The sequence below is a fragment of the Rhineura floridana genome, chromosome 11 (genome assembly GCF_030035675.1).
Source record: "Rhineura floridana isolate rRhiFlo1 chromosome 11, rRhiFlo1.hap2, whole genome shotgun sequence".
In the NCBI taxonomy this organism is placed as follows: Eukaryota; Metazoa; Chordata; class Lepidosauria; order Squamata; family Rhineuridae; genus Rhineura; species Rhineura floridana.
In genome coordinates, this window is record NC_084490.1 from 59,135,624 (window position 1) to 59,151,302 (window position 15,679).

Below are 15,679 nucleotides of genomic sequence, written 5' to 3' on the forward strand. Positions count from 1 at the left end.
ATGTATGCTGTGAAAGAGAGGTTCCATGTGCATATTTAGGGGGACGTTCCTAAACTTAATGGTAATGTCTTATAAGAACTGCTAGAGAAGTTAGCATCATGTAACAGCTTTCATGCCAGACTATCCAATAAAGTATCTCAAAACCAGAGATCTGCTTAAGAAATTGCTCCAATCAATGAACAAACTGACAAACTGAAGGCATTGCACAAGATATTTATTATTAAATAGAATTCCTGAATATCCAAAGGCACAAGTAATTATCAACTCAAAAAAGTCAATTATAGTATTTACATTCAATGAAGACAGTAAAAAAAAAATAGCATGTTCCTTCCTTGAAAAAAAATCAACTTTAAAAGTCTTAAGCAGAAGCATACACACTATTTAAGAGGCTGTTTTAAATCAAACAAGCCGGTTCCTCCTTTGACAACTTTTCCCACCACCAGGCAAGCAGAAGGAGACTGCAATTCATCATGGGAGCCTAGAACAAATGAAATTAAAACCAGATCATTCACATTTTGGGACGTGAAGACGGACATAAGAAAAATAATGTGCTTGATTAGCTTTGCTGCTGCTTTTTTTGCACAAAGAGAGTAGTATGACCCCTTGCTGTTAGAAGTAGAGCATCTTTTAGCAGATTAATCTTTTATCAAATTCATTTAATGGAAGCATTAACAAGTTGAGCTTAGAAATCACTTTTAGTTGGTTCTTTAATTTCTACATATCAAAGATGCAGAAGTATATAGCACAGTGGAGCCCTTCAGGTCTGCTTCAATAAATTTTTACTGGGCGCTCTCTTTCTCTCTCTCAAAAACATCCATTTAATAATGGGGGCTATTTAAATGTGTTTTCCTAAAGCATTTTCCTAAAGGACTCTTACAAAATCTTGTTATTAGACTAGATTTGGAGACTACAAAGATCATCTCACATAGCAGATATTGTAGTGAGCAGTGATCCTTTGATAGTGAGCTGGTTTACATGACATGGTAAGCCAAACTATGGCTTAGTGAAACTGAGCAAAGGTGTAGGTTTTCAGCCACTCTGCTCCTTCCCATGCCTTTTTTCTACCATGCCAGCTTATGGTTAATGAGAAAAAAGCTTAACCATGAGCCCTGGTTCAGACAAAAATCTAAGCTCCTCTCAGGGAGCCTGGACTTTCACGAAGTCTTGTGAAGCCATAGTTTGGCTTACCATGTTGAGCAAAACAGCTCTTAGGGGATTCCGATCAACAAGCAGACCACTAGCATAGAATTTTTCTTAAACAAGAAGTCTGGCTTTGACACTTGTTTGGTTGAGCGGCAAGACAATCCTCCGGAATTCTCATTCATGCTAAATCACAAACGTGACATCACCAACAATGCAAATTCAGACTGCTAGTGTAGAGTAGAAATTACTTACTTTTGAAATCACTGATGAACAACTGTTTTTGAAATAATGTTAGTTTCTTTAAGCATTTGTGGATATGAGCAAGAACCAAAGAAAAGTTGCTCCCCCATCGCCATGCATGAGAAAGGCAGCCAGAACCTTAACATTTTTAGACCAATTAGTTAGTTCCAGTCAAAATGCAAGTGTCAAGGTCAGTGTTGATGGGGGAAGGTATCAGGTATGACTAGTGAGTAGTTGTACCGGGGGTACAAGGTAAAGGAATACACCACCATGTATCTGTTCATAAGAGTGACTAGGCTTATAATTTTTTTAAAAAGGGGAGGGGAGACTCATGCAGGCACAGATGATGTGCAAGATAACATGCTTTCTCTCCAGGACAACATTGTCTATAGCAGAGATCAGGGACCTCTGGCCCTTGAGATGTTGCTGGGCTCCATTTTCCTTCAGCTCTAGCCAACATGGCTAATGGTCAGGAATGATAGGGTTTATAGGCCAACATCTGGACATTATAGTCTAACATGCCACCCTGGGCTCCTGCGGGGTGGAAGGGCGGGATATCAATCAAATAATAAATAAATCTGGAAGGCTACAGGTTTCCCCTCTCCACTCTATGGAGACTGGGAAAAGAGAGTAGCAAAAACACTCTCTGGGGACAAGATGACAGAAAAAGTAGTGACCATGCAGCTTCAGACAGCTTGGATGGAGCAGAATATCCTGACCAATTTCAGTTACACAATCTGGCCAGGATCTGGCACTAAAATGAAGTTAATTGCCTTGATTGATAACCTGTATCAGGACAGTGAACCTGTGGATTCTCCTGGATCTCTTGGTGCTTTTTGATACCATCAACCATGGTATCCTTCTGGAGCAGCTCTGTGAGGTGGGAGTTGGAAGCACACTGTTAACAATCATTTTGCTTCTATCTGCAGGATGGTTTCCAGAAAGCAGCCTTGAGAGCCTTTTTTTGGCCCCAAGGCACTTGTATTGTGGAATCCCACAAGTCTCTGTTCTGCCCCCATGCTCTTTAACATCTATAGAAGCCACTTAGAGAGGTCACTCGGGGATTTGAAGTACAGCGACATCAGTATGAGCTTGACACTCAGCACTCTCTCTCTCTACATTCCATGTTAGAATAGTACCTACAGACTGTTATCAGCTGGATGAAGGCCAATAAACAGACTGCATCCAGACATGGTAGAGGCACTATTGATGGGTGGGTTCCCATGTCAAGAGAAGTGGGCAGACAGCCTAATCTGGATGGTATAGTATTCATCTTCAAGGAGAAGGTTCACAGCTTAGGGGTACTCCTGCATCCAGCATAGTTATTGGGCCTACCCTCGAATATGGTCTGAAAGCTGCAGTTGGTGCAGAATGCTGCTCCCAAGGTACTTAAAGGCTCATGAAGTTGGAGACATATTAAACCCATTTTTCATGATCTGGCTGCCTATATGTTTCCTGGCCCTGTTTAAGGTGTTGATATTAACTTATAAAGTCCTAAATGGATTGAAGCCTGAGCACCTCTTTGTATATTGCCTGTCTGGATGTTGAGAACTGCAGGTGAGACCCTTCTTGTGGTCTTGCCAGTAGGCATTGTCCAGGGGAAGCAGTAACTTGAAATAAGACCTTCACCACTGTGGCACCCGTGGAACACATTGCCTCTGATGCCTTCCGTATTCAGCTTTTGTAATCAGCTGAAAGTCATTTATACACCTTGACTTTTGGGCCCTTTTAATGCTGGGCCATTGATTTTGTATTTGTGACTATGTATTGTTTGTTGGATTTTCATGTATGTTATTTTAATATTGGATTGATATAAATTTATGGTTTTTATTTGTACTAAACTCCTGTGGTTTTATTAAAAGAAATAAAACTTTCTCATTCTCACCCGATACCCCCCTACTCCAAAAAAAACTCTTGAAATATGGGAAGGGAAAGATTCAGCCCCCATCTCTCTGCCAATCCGACCTCTCTGGAACTTTACCATTTAAACATTTAGCCTGTCATGTAAGCTATGTGGTTCCAGTATATCAGTAGTACGGCAACAGAACAGACACACAGTAATGACAGGGGGCTCTTGAGAGCTATTTACCCAGCATGGTTGCTTCCTTCAGAAACTTGTAGCTTGTCTCAAATGTCATTTGCTGCAAGGGGGATGAATTGGACTGCATCCCAAACCGACTGAGTGGCTTGTAAACACCTTCAAAGCACATGTAGTCTGATACCAGAGAGAGATGTCGAGGATCAACCACAATCCCTATCAACAGAAGGAGGAGGAATGTTAGAGAGCACTGCCTCTTAAAAGCAGGTTATGGTGAGATGTAAGGGGGACGTCAATGGAGCCTGTCCTCCAATATCTTCCTTAAGTCATGTTGATAAAGCTTTACTGAAATTACAAGGACCCCATTGCTATCTCTGTAATAGAGACTGGGAAGACCAAGACAGTTAATGAGCTCATATTTATGTTCTGAGTAAGTGGTAACATTATGAGCACCAAATCCCTGTAACAGAAGTGAACAGTGATTACAATGCTGAGTACCAATTAGACCATTTGGTATGTATGACATTCTAAGCATTTGAGAAAAGCAACTGAGCTACTTCTTGATTCTCTGTAATATATAGCCTCTCTCTGAAGTAGGCATATGTATGCATGTTTCCTGCATTAAGTTTTTAGACACTCAAGCATAATTTTTATATGCAAACATTAAACACAAGGTAACTCCAAGACTTCATTCCCAGTTTGGGCAAATGCTGCTAATGTATGTGAAGCAGTCTTAACAGGAACCATAAGGCCTCTGATGCTATGGAGGACTAACGCAGAAGTCTTTTGCTAATAAACAGGGCAAGTTCTTTCAAACTCTTTTCTTGTTTGGTTGCAATTCAATATGTCATTACAGTGACTGGTGTTGAAAGATATATCTGCATGGGCAACAGATTCAGGCCTCTCCATCTCTTTGTAAGAGCATCCTGTGTATAAGAAAATAGGAAATATAGCAAATAACAGGCAGAATAAGATTCAGCTGACTTGATCTAAAGCCATCTTACCATATGCAGCAAACACATCTTTAATCTCTTTCTCAAGGACTTTCAAGGCAGCCTCAATGCCATAGGTATTGGCCATCGCATGAACGTCATTGCAATAAAGCCGGTTCACATCAAAAATCTAAAAAAAAGACAAACATTGACAGATGCAGGTGATCAGAGTTAAGCAAAATTCCGTATCATGATGAGCTGCTTTGTGAACTGCTACAGAATAATGGAACAGAACATTAACCAAGAAATGTGTGTGTAGCTTGTTTGCAAGCAAATAATGCAGATTGGGGTGGGGGGTGGGGGAGAGATTCCTTGTAAACATGTCCCTTACAAAAAAAAGTCACACAAACACAACACAGCTTAATTCAGTTACTTACGGCAGAGGTGTACATGATGGAATGACTACATGATTGATCATAACTACACCATTCACTGCCATTATTTTCATATTCCATTCCAGAGATCTTTACAAGCAACTTGCTCCAATTTTTCTTAAAATGCTTAAATTGTGCACAGCAGGAGTTTGGAAATACAGCAAACATATTTTAACATGTACAGTATTGACTGAACTCCTACCCATGAATGGTACTATTCCTCTCCCCTCTACTCTGAATTTCTGATTCTGTGGCTTGGTACAGTCCTTTACAAAGGTTTTGGAAAGATCAGACACCAGGAATGCATCCTTCATTTCCAAGGCCCTCTCCCCAAAGACAAAAGGAAAGGCTTTTTCAAGTCTTCTTACAGCTTTTCAGGCAATAGGCCAAACACAGAGGCAGTTTCATTTTGACTATGTCAAAATCACAATGTTCTACTCAAAAGTTGTGGACTCCCTCACTGAAATTACTTGCAAAATTATCATCAACTTCACATCACTGTGATCAAGGTCTTGGATAACCTCCTCTTCAAAAGACCAGGAAAATGCTTCAAGGTGAGCTTTAAAAATAACAATTCTTCTTGTGACAGGTTTCTCCACAGCTTTCACTCTTTGTCACACTATAGGAAACACATAACACCTCTTTACGTACATCAGCATATCGGAAAAGCTCAAGGAGGTTTATCCCCTCAGTCTGCAAAGTGAGCACCATCTCTCCTTTCTTATTGTTGGTTTCATTTAAGAGGCACCGTGTGATCCCCTCTGTCTCCTGGATAACAGTGTTGCTCGCTAGAGTTGTCACAAGGGAAGCAAGGTCAAAGTAGTCCTTTGTTAAAGGAAGCTTCAATGAGACCTAGATGGAAACACAGTATAATCCTGTATTAAAAGAGAGCCTTTTAAATTTACTGAGAAAAGCAAACCTAATGCCCCCTCTCACACTTCTTATATAATGATTTAAAAATAAGCCTCCTGATGATCTAGAGCAGTCAATGAACAACACTGTGGTCTGCCATCCTTCAGGCTCCCACCCCTTTGGTGCTCAGAATAGATACGTCTGGAGATTCACCATTTTTCGAAAACAACAACAGTGGGCAGACACCACTGTGCTGCTCTCACAAGCTGATGTGGGAACAATGCCTCATACAAAGCAAGTACAGCTGTAAGCTGTTAATGTTTGTGTCCCACACCTCTTGCTAGAAGTTACAAGTAGGACCTCAGCCAGGCTTGTGGAAGACAGAAGACCCAAATGGTCGCTTCCACTCACAATATTTTACATGGTGCACCATCAACCAAGAAGTTCTAAAAAAATCACACATTGTTTATATTGCTCTGGTTCATCTCAACAGGGCTTGCTAAAAGAACTTCCTTATGGATTGTGTTCCGTAAGTCAGAGTAATATGACTCACTGCACTGTCCTTGACTGCCCAACACTTGCTGTGTGAGTACTTAATTATAACTTTTTACTGGGTTTTTTAGTGTTTTATCTGTTGCTTGTATGCCAGTATGTTTTTGTTGATTTATGTTTTTTAAGAAGTTGGACATTTTATTATTGTAAGCCATCTTAAGGCCTGGGCAATAAGTGGGCTAAAATGCTAAATAACTAAATAAACAGGTTAATTGCAAGATTATGGTTTGTGCTCTGTAGCTTGAACACATTAGTTTTTGGATACACATACTCTTCCACTTTCCTATTTCCACAACCTTACCTCACACCACAATTCATTTTCAATGTCATATGCATAGCTGTCTATAGCATCATGGCTCCCCTGTACAGCAGTAACTCTGTGCTGCGCCAATTCATTTGAGTTCTTTCTCTTGTTTTGAGTTAGTTGACTAGAGGAAGGAGCATAAGCCTCATCCCGAGTTTCAACTGCTTCTGGATTCCTCTCATGCAATCCAGTCTCTTCCTCATCTGGAACGTCATCATCATCTACCTCACTATCCTCATCGCTCTCATAATCAACCTGTAAGAAAAATACACTTGAATCAGAGGTGAAGTGTAACTCATACAAAAGCAGAAGGAACTATTAGGGCCTATGGACCCATTAATGAAGTTATTGTTTGTTTCTATGGGGTGGGTTTGTTGGTTTAAATATTCTTTCAAGATATTTAAAGATACCTTCCCAAGTAGAAGAACATCACAGTGGTGTCAATGAGAAGAACAAGCAAATGAAAAAATTAAGGTATTTCTTTAAAATTAATAGGGGGAAAAAAACACAAATCAGAGCCATACCAGAGCGATGATGATAAGTCATGTAAAATGAAGAACATTTACTGGGCTGCGATAGTTCATATTAGAAACCTCCATATATTCTAGGGACAGTGACCAAATTAGAAATGAGTCAATTATCCTGGCCTCTGCTGCCCTGCTGAACAAGTTTTTCCATCATCAAAATATGCCAGATTGTCAGTCCACTGACCCCTATAAGTGAGAACTTATCTTTCCAATGACTGGCTAGTTTGTCTGCCATTAGAAGATAAAACATTTAAGTCTTTATGGATGACACATTGTGTCATTGTTTCAAAAATATTAAACAGCTACAAATGAAGATCCTTAGGAAACTGCTGCAATGCTCCTACCAATTTTAATCAAAATATTCTCCAAATTTGAAACTTTAGGATAGCTCCTCCACATACATCTGGAGCACATTCTGGATCAGGGCCCTATAGCCACTTTTTATCCAAAATAAAAGCAAGCAGTTTAAGCATGTTCATTTAAACACGTGACTAATGTCATGTGTAGTTTTGGCTTTAAGAATCAGTAACGATGGCAGTCAATATAACACTGTTTTAAAATACAATTATACATCTTCTCTGAGGTATACAATCTGGACGACATACGCTTATTATAGCACACCAAATCTTTGAGGAAGCAGATTTAGTACTTCTGCAAAATACTGCTCTTAAAGTATTTCAACATTTCTGTTTATCCCACCTCCCTATCCTTTTTCAAAAATTGCCATGGACAGAAGGCTTTTCAAATGGGCTCTGACTAAAACAAGCAAGATCTACTGGGATCTAACAGGATGTCATTACCTCCTCTTCCTGCTTCTCTTTTCTTTTTGCATCTGTAGCATCAGCATCCCCTTCACCCATTTCACCATCAGGAATTTTCCCTTCTTCCTCAGTTACAGCTTCATAGTCATCCTAAACAAGAACAGACAAACAAAAGCTGCAAATGGAAATGGCCTCAAGATTCACTGTTTTGCATGGGTAATTCTGGTCCTGTTGCTAAGAGGTTTGAAAGAAGTACTAGGCAACTGAAAACTCCACATGCACATAAAAGAGACAACTAAGCTTTTGCTGGGCAAGGCTTCCTTAATTTGACACATGAGAGCACTATAAAGTTTAGAAGGTACCAAATATTTTAGTAGTCTAATGACTTCATGTAATCCAAATCATATAGAAACAATAGCAAAGCTTCTCAGCAAGAAATATCACTTTGTAGAATATCCTGTGGAAGCTGGCCAGCTAGAGAGACTCTGAAGGCTATAACTTAAGTTAACAATCCCCAAACCCCACACTCAAGCAAGCAATCCCAGTTACCAACAACATTTCAACTGCTCATTCTCATCAAATTACAGTATTGAGAGACCAGTGTTTTGTTAAAGAAAGAGTTTTTGACCTTAGCACTCATATGGGCGCATACATTGTGCCAAATATGTGCCCAAGAGCAATATGAAACATTTTCAAGAAAAAACCCTAAAACACAATATTTTGATTCAAGATCAAAAGGAAATATTCTTATACAATGTATGCACACAAATTATTCCTGGATACTTAGCAGTTTATCACGACAAAACACAAAGAACAAATTACATGAGCAAAACTAATCAAATGAAAATGTCATTTTTAATCAAGCCTACCAAGGATTCACACTGCCAGTACAACCAAGTAGACTAGACCTTTACCTGGTTTTCTTGGGATGCGCCACCTTCCCCATCACCTTCTAAGTCCCTGTGAACTGCTTTTCGAGTGCTGACAGTGTTGTAAGATGCCAGCTTTGAACTCTTCCTCTTTATTGTTTCAAGCAAGATTTTAAAGAATCTAGGTGGTAGAGGAAGAAATAATACATTCGCTATGAAAACTCTGGTTTCCAGACTGTGCCATGCTACATTCTATGCTAGACTTGTTCCCTTCCTGGATCCAGTCAATTCAGATGACAAATTTAAAAGGAATTTTCTTGCCAAGTTGTTCTTATAATAAAAATTATATGGCCATTTTAATTCTGAAACTCCCAGTTTTCTTTCCCCCAAATAGGAGGGTAGCCTTTATTAATATAGAAATCATATGCATTCTTCTCCTTTAAAAGTTACAGTCCTGTATCTGAGATAATACTCTTGATGGAAGTAAGCCAAAATGGCAGAACAGACATCCTAACCATTTCTACTCAGTGCAATCCTAACCATTTCTACTCAGAAGTAAGCCCTGCTGAATTCAGTGGAGCTTACTCCTAGATAAGTGGGGTTAGCATTGCAGCCTTATTCTTTCAGGGCAGACCCAGATGCAACACAAATCACACACTGGAGGCCATTTTAGAAAATGGGTTCCACAGACTTGTGCCAACCTGTACATGATATCTACCAAACTTAGTCACCCAGGTAGAAACTGTTGCCAGTAATGGCTCAGCTACAAAAGTCTGCTAGAAAGACAGTAAGATAAGAATGTGATGTCACATCACACAATTCCTTTATTAACTGTTATGGAGAGAGAAGGGGAATCTGGATATTAGGTTTTTAGGCACCACCACCACCATCACATCTAGCTTCAGCCTTAGGCTAGACAGCTATCAAGACACCACAATTTACCAGCGAGTTTACTAGACTGCTTAGGTTCAGATAGGGGTACTCCATGTGTATGCATAATGATGCACAGAATCTGATTATAGGGCTAGTGAAAAAATCTTGGAACTATTTGCAGTCAGTGCCTGGGGAAATACAAGAAAACAGTTAAAGTGAGAATGTGTAACCAATGCCTGGTGTATAATTGGAAGGGAGGAAAGCAATTTCCTTCTCATTGACTCCTAATCACAGTTAAACAATTGGCAAAGGGAACTACAGTTTTGAGGTTTAAGACATATTGTCCTGGGGATATGTGGTCAAAGATCCAGCTGCAGCATATAAAGTAGTTCTCCAAGTACCTCTCCCGTCTGAAGATAAAGCCTATCAAGGGAATGAGCAAAAAGGACACTGACCTTGACTCCATAAAATGTAATATGTCCCTTGGGTTCACACATTTCTCTTCCTGGTAGCATTCATATGGCAAAAAACTAAATTTGATGGTGTAGATACGGTGCTTGCATAGCTTCCCCTCCAAACACAAAGCCTCTCCAATGTCAACTTTTTGCAAAACCTGAAACAGTAAGAATGTCTGAATTGCACTACCATATAAGGATGTTATCTGTACTTCTATCAATCATCTTGCTGCCAAATTCAACATTGTCATGTGTACTTTTTTCCTCTTGGAGGAAATGGCCAGAAGAGCCCTAATCAACAAATTCACAATTGTCTGAGCCTCTCCAATGGACAAAGCAGCAAGACTACAGTATCATCACCATGATTACTCCTTATACTGAACTCAGCTGGCGAGTGCCAACAGGACTGTAGCCAAAATGGGGCAATGAGGAACGAGAGAAGTATCAGCATGCTTGGGTGACCTCTACCATGTTCAGAAGACACAGAATGCTGAGAGATTACTGAGGAAATAGAAAAGGGTAAACAGGAGTAGGGAGAAAGAGAAAGAAAGAATGGAATGGAGTATCCTTCCAGAGGGCATGGCTTGCGGGCTGGAACATGCAATAGGATTATTCTACACCAGAACATTTTGTTTCAGGTTTCACTTATGTCTTCTAATATTGAACTTGGGTAGCTGAGTGTCTATCAGTCTGAAAGTAAACCGGACTACCCCAAAATGGTTAAATATGCAGAAATGTATAAGGTTATAAATTAAAATGGCCTGACAAGGTGCTGGGAACTAGGATAAATGGAATGTTGAGGTGTCACAGCTGAGGAGGAGAAGGTGGGAAGAAGAGGAGATTGGCTTGCTTAAGCCCAGAATAGGTTATTAGTGAGTATTGAGGGGGATGCCCCAAATTTTTAAAAAAATCCCTTCCCTGTACTATACTGCAATGTTTTCTAAGCTGCCCAGAGAACATTATGTTATAGGGCAGCATGCAAATGATAGAAATAAATACAATACTTTGGGACGAAGGAAAATAAAAAAGGACACCTGTTCCCTTTCCCACACTCCAGAACCACCCCTCCCCAAACACACATACTCACATTCTCACTCCACAGGAACCTTTGCAAATCTGATGCCCTCCAACTGTTTTGGACTACAACCCCCCCATCAGCTCCAACCAGCATAACCTATGGTCAGGGCTGAGCCAAAAACATTTGAAGGGCACTAGGTTGTGGAAGGCTGCTCTGCAGTTATAAAATGCTCAGATCTGGGATGTGATAGACCACAGAGGAGGAAGTTCTCAAGGAGGGGGGGGAGTATCTTTTCCCTTCCCCCAAAGTCTAAACAGCACTGCAAAGCTCCTATTGCAATTTAGTTACAGTTCTGAACAGGAGCACTTCTCTTAGGGGAAGGGGATACAAACAGCATCCCCAAATTAAGATAGTTGTTTCTACAAATTTAGGGAACACTCTAGGTATGTAGAAGTACACCTTTTTTGTAAATTAAAATAAAAAGGGAAATTTTAAGAACTCTAAAAATTAGCCCAACTATTGCTATTGGTTTTTCTTCATTTTGTATAGGCCCCAAATAGCTCCCAAGGCCTACAAAAAGTTGACCACACTTAAGGTTTGTCGGTTGTAGGGTAAGGAAGGAAAATAGAGGGAATTGGGGGGCAGGGAGGTTGGGTTAGTGAATGCACACAAGAAGAGAGGTAACAGTACAGATTCTCTTTTGACAGTTATATCCTGATATTGCTAGGAAGACCTGGGAACATACAATTCAAGTACCAGGAGAACTACTGAGTAAAATTATTGGAACCTTTGTGGAACTACTCAACATTCATCAGGCTAAACAATAAGAGTTTTTAATCGTTTGTATTATTTTGTCTACAACCCCTTCCCACATCACATAAATAGGAAGAAACCCTCATGATGTAGCACTATGAGACTGGGTCATAGAAAAGCAGCTTCTTCACAGCTACAAGTGCATCTCAATGTCACCTGTGTGAAGACAGGCAAAAGGAGATGATTGGTTAGGAGCTATTTCCCTAAGCTGTGTTACGCAAAATGAAGAAAAAGCAATAGCGAGCCTGCTGTATTTTTCAGCACGAAGATGTGTTATTAAATCTAAAAGGCATATTCCATCAGGAAAAACAAACAAATAAAAAACCCAGATTTTCAAATCTGAAGCCGCATTGGCATTCTGAACTTCCGTGCAACATAGAATGCAAGTTACGAATTTAGTAAATGCTTCAGAACTGACATTAGTTGCACACCATGAAACCTCCCCTCCCTGCACTTTACAGGGAGGTTTTAGGAGGAAGGAAAACAAAAAGGAAACCTTTTCCCCTTCCCACTCTCCCAAAACCTCCACCATAGTCCACAACAATTCTGGAGGGAGATTTTGTGCCACAGGTTAAAAAGCACCCATTCCCCATACTATTTGAGGAGATTTTAGGATGGGGGAAGGAGAGAAAATGATACTGCTTCTGCCACATTATATAGTAATCAAGTGCTCATGTTCAGGGCTACAATCAACTCTAAATCTGATCCTTTTATTACTTTAAAGCTCAGCAATGAAAGGTTTCAGGAAGTGGAGAGGCAAGGGAAGTCTTAGACTTAAATGCAGAAACACATATGACCTCCCTCCAGGCCTCAGCTCATGATAATTAGTGTGTCCATGATCAGTCAGATCCGTAAAAAGAATGACTTGCCTCGCCTAAGCATACTCTGGTAAGCTTCTTCTTCAGCCCCTTCACTCTCCTGTGAGCTTTCTTGGTGTTAAGTACAGGAACACTCATCATTGGGGTTTTAATATTAGCAGTGGCTACCATCAGGATCTCCCGCAACCTGTAGCAAACAATGGTTGTACGTTTAGCCACACAGATATTAAACACTCACGGAGAAATTAAAAAAAAATCTTACCTGGTAAACTTCTATTATCTTCACAACTAGAATAGACATTCAAAGTTGGTTTAGGTCCTGCCTCTGGGACTAGAAGGGCAGGGCTGAAAAGCCTTTCCTCAGAAGGCAGGAACTACCAACAATCCCCAGGATGGCCAAGCAGTTAAAAAGATTACTTAAACAAGGAAAAGCTGTTGGGGAAATTTTAAATATACAAACAATAAGCAAAATATATTATTTTATAAAGCTATAAAGGTTTATAACATTTTGATAGTTTAGTTTAACATTTAATAAGTATTAACTAGCCAGAACCCCTTTTCTCTCTTTAGAGCTGTCTTTTTCTCACTGTGCTGGTTTGTTTCTGTTGCGCTGCAGCCAACTCAGAAGGGACAGGAAGGGGGGAGGCATGAGTTTCAGGCGCCTCCGCAGCCAGAAGAAGCAGAGTTGGGGATTGTTGTGTCTGAGTAGGATCGTGCGGGAGGAGGGCAGCCTGCTCTCCAGCCAGTTCCCACGAGTAATGCCCTTTCCGAGGAGCCGAGCACACCGCCCCCAGTTGATGCAGAGGACTTGTGGGGGGAAGCTTCAGAGACAGTGCCAGCTCCTCCTTTACCAAGCAGTTCCCAGGAGGATTCCAGTGTGGCACCACCCCCTGACCTCAAGCCTGTTGCTCGGGAGCAAGTGTCTTCAGATGAGCCGTTGGATGCACGTCCCCTGTCTCCTCGTTCCCGTCGCCGCGAGAAACGGACAGGGCAAAGACAGGAATTACGAAGGAGTCAGAGATTACGTTCGAAAACATTTCCTATATAAGCCTGCCGCTCCCAGGGGGGGTTGTTGAGTCAACTTCCTTCACACGCTGCAGAGCATGTCTAGAGTATAGTTAGGGACTCTAGTGAGTTAGCGTAGGGTTTCCTATGAAGCGCAATGCCTTTGATGTATCCATTACTCTAATAAAATGAGATTTACTTGCACACACACTCCAGCCTCATTCTTTCGGCTCTGGACGGGACAGTTTGGAACAACATGTACTCTAACTAAGATAAAGGTAAAGGTGTCCCCGCACTTATAGTGCGAGTCGTTTCCGACTCTTAGGGTGACGTCTTGTGACATTTACAAGGCAGACCGTATATACGGGGTGGGATTGCCAGTTCCTTCCCCGGCCTTTCTTTACCCACCAGCATATGCCGGGTACTCATTTTACCGACCACGGATGGATGGAAGGTTGAGTGGACCTTGACCCCTTTTACCAGAGATTTGACTTCCTCCTTTCGTTGGAATCGAACTCCGGCCGTGAGCAGAGCTTCGGCTGCGTTATCGCCGCCTACCACTCTGCGCCACAGAGGATCTTTTATATAGCACTATGTTGAATATCTCGGTATCTCTAAGATGTAGAAAGAATTGCAGTCCAAAATGCGTAGCTAAATTGCTTTGCTCATTAGATGGGATGCTTAGCTCACTGTGAAAATGTACTTTTATGTGTAGTACTGAACATTCACTAGAACACGATGCAGAAAGTACAGTGCCTACGCAAATACCTGTGCAATACCTGTGCTATACTGTAATGTCTATGTCATACTGATGTGTAACCTCATGATTGGTAGATGCTAAAGACTTTGTCCTGAAATGTATAAAAACCCAAGGCAACTAGTGCCAAGGGGGGCAGTTCTCCACTCACTAAGTGAGAGACTGACCAAGCGTACACTTGTCATCCAATAAAGGCCTACCTTTTTGCAGCAAGCCTGTTTCTTCAATTTTACTCAAGGACCCCCAGTCCAATGAACAACAAAATTCCTCGTCAAAGCAAAGTTATGGAAAAAAATGAAGTGGCAATATTTGTATCCTGCTATTCTACTAAATGTACCCCAGGTGGTATACAGCATAAGCATAAAACCAAGTACTATAAATAATACTTTTGAATGCAATGCAGGTTGTGTTCAGTGGTGTTCCTTCATGGACGGGAGGCTTTTTGATCCAGTGGAAGTCCCATCAGTAGAACAAGGAAAGAGACTATTTTTGCTAATTTGACCACCCCCTGTAACCTCCCATGCTGCTCTGAAGGGTTCACCAACCCTCTAGAGCAGATCAGGGGGAGGGGGAGGATTGAGCTGCAGCAGGGAAGTGAATATGTAAAAATCACCTTCCTTCTCCATTCCACTGAAAGAAGCCTCTGCTGCATCAATGAGCCTTTTGCAAGCAAAGAACACAGTTGGATACAACCTTTTCTGTATGCACTTAAACACCCGGGGGATGGGGGGAGTACTTTGCAGGGTCTTTGAGAGCTCTAGACTTGAAAGAGAAAAGACACCTGGAATCTTGGCTATTAAATAAACATATTTTGTTTACTGATGAAGACTTGAGGAAAGGCACAGTTCATGGGGTTACTGGTGACTCACCAGGAAACATCAGGTCACAGAGCATAGCACAATGAAAATGTCGACCTGGTATGGGGCAGTTCAGGCTCACTAGGCAGAACCTTTGCCCTTTTCTCTCCATATCCAGTGTTGCACAGCTTATAGAGAGAAACAGGAGAAGCTCGTTCTAAAGCAGTGTCTCAAGAATTAAAACAAAATGAGAAAATATAACTTTATCTTACCTTGGGATGCCGAGTGTAACATTCATTTCACCTCTTCCAGCAAAGTGAAAGGTGTTCAGAGTCATCTGTGTGGAAGGCTCCCCAATACTTTGAGCAGCAAGGAGACCAACAGCTTCTCCTGGGTCACAGAGCGATTGCTGCCACTTTAAATGCAACAAATCCTTCAATCTGAGGAAACCAGGCAAGTTTACTAATTTATATCCTGCCTTTCTGTATAAA

At 41.0% G+C, this 15,679-nt stretch overlaps 1 protein-coding gene across 1 annotated transcript in view; it reads right to left on the bottom strand.

Annotated features, from left to right (window-relative positions):
- Positions 1-210: 210 nt before the first annotated feature.
- The window catches only part of POLR1A (RNA polymerase I subunit A), a 50,773-nt gene continuing 35,304 nt past the window's right edge, over positions 211-15,679 (bottom strand). Inside the window, exons 25-34 of the mRNA XM_061590868.1 lie at positions 15,461-15,628; positions 12,681-12,816; positions 9,981-10,138; positions 8,698-8,833; positions 7,823-7,933; positions 6,493-6,750; positions 5,439-5,639; positions 4,426-4,543; positions 3,473-3,637; positions 211-478 (exon numbers count right to left, since the gene is read on the bottom strand). Coding sequence (XP_061446852.1) covers positions 378-478; positions 3,473-3,637; positions 4,426-4,543; positions 5,439-5,639; positions 6,493-6,750; positions 7,823-7,933; positions 8,698-8,833; positions 9,981-10,138; positions 12,681-12,816; positions 15,461-15,628 — 1,552 coding nt within the window. The 3' untranslated portion in view covers positions 211-377. The remainder of the gene's footprint in view (positions 479-3,472; positions 3,638-4,425; positions 4,544-5,438; positions 5,640-6,492; positions 6,751-7,822; positions 7,934-8,697; positions 8,834-9,980; positions 10,139-12,680; positions 12,817-15,460; positions 15,629-15,679) is intronic.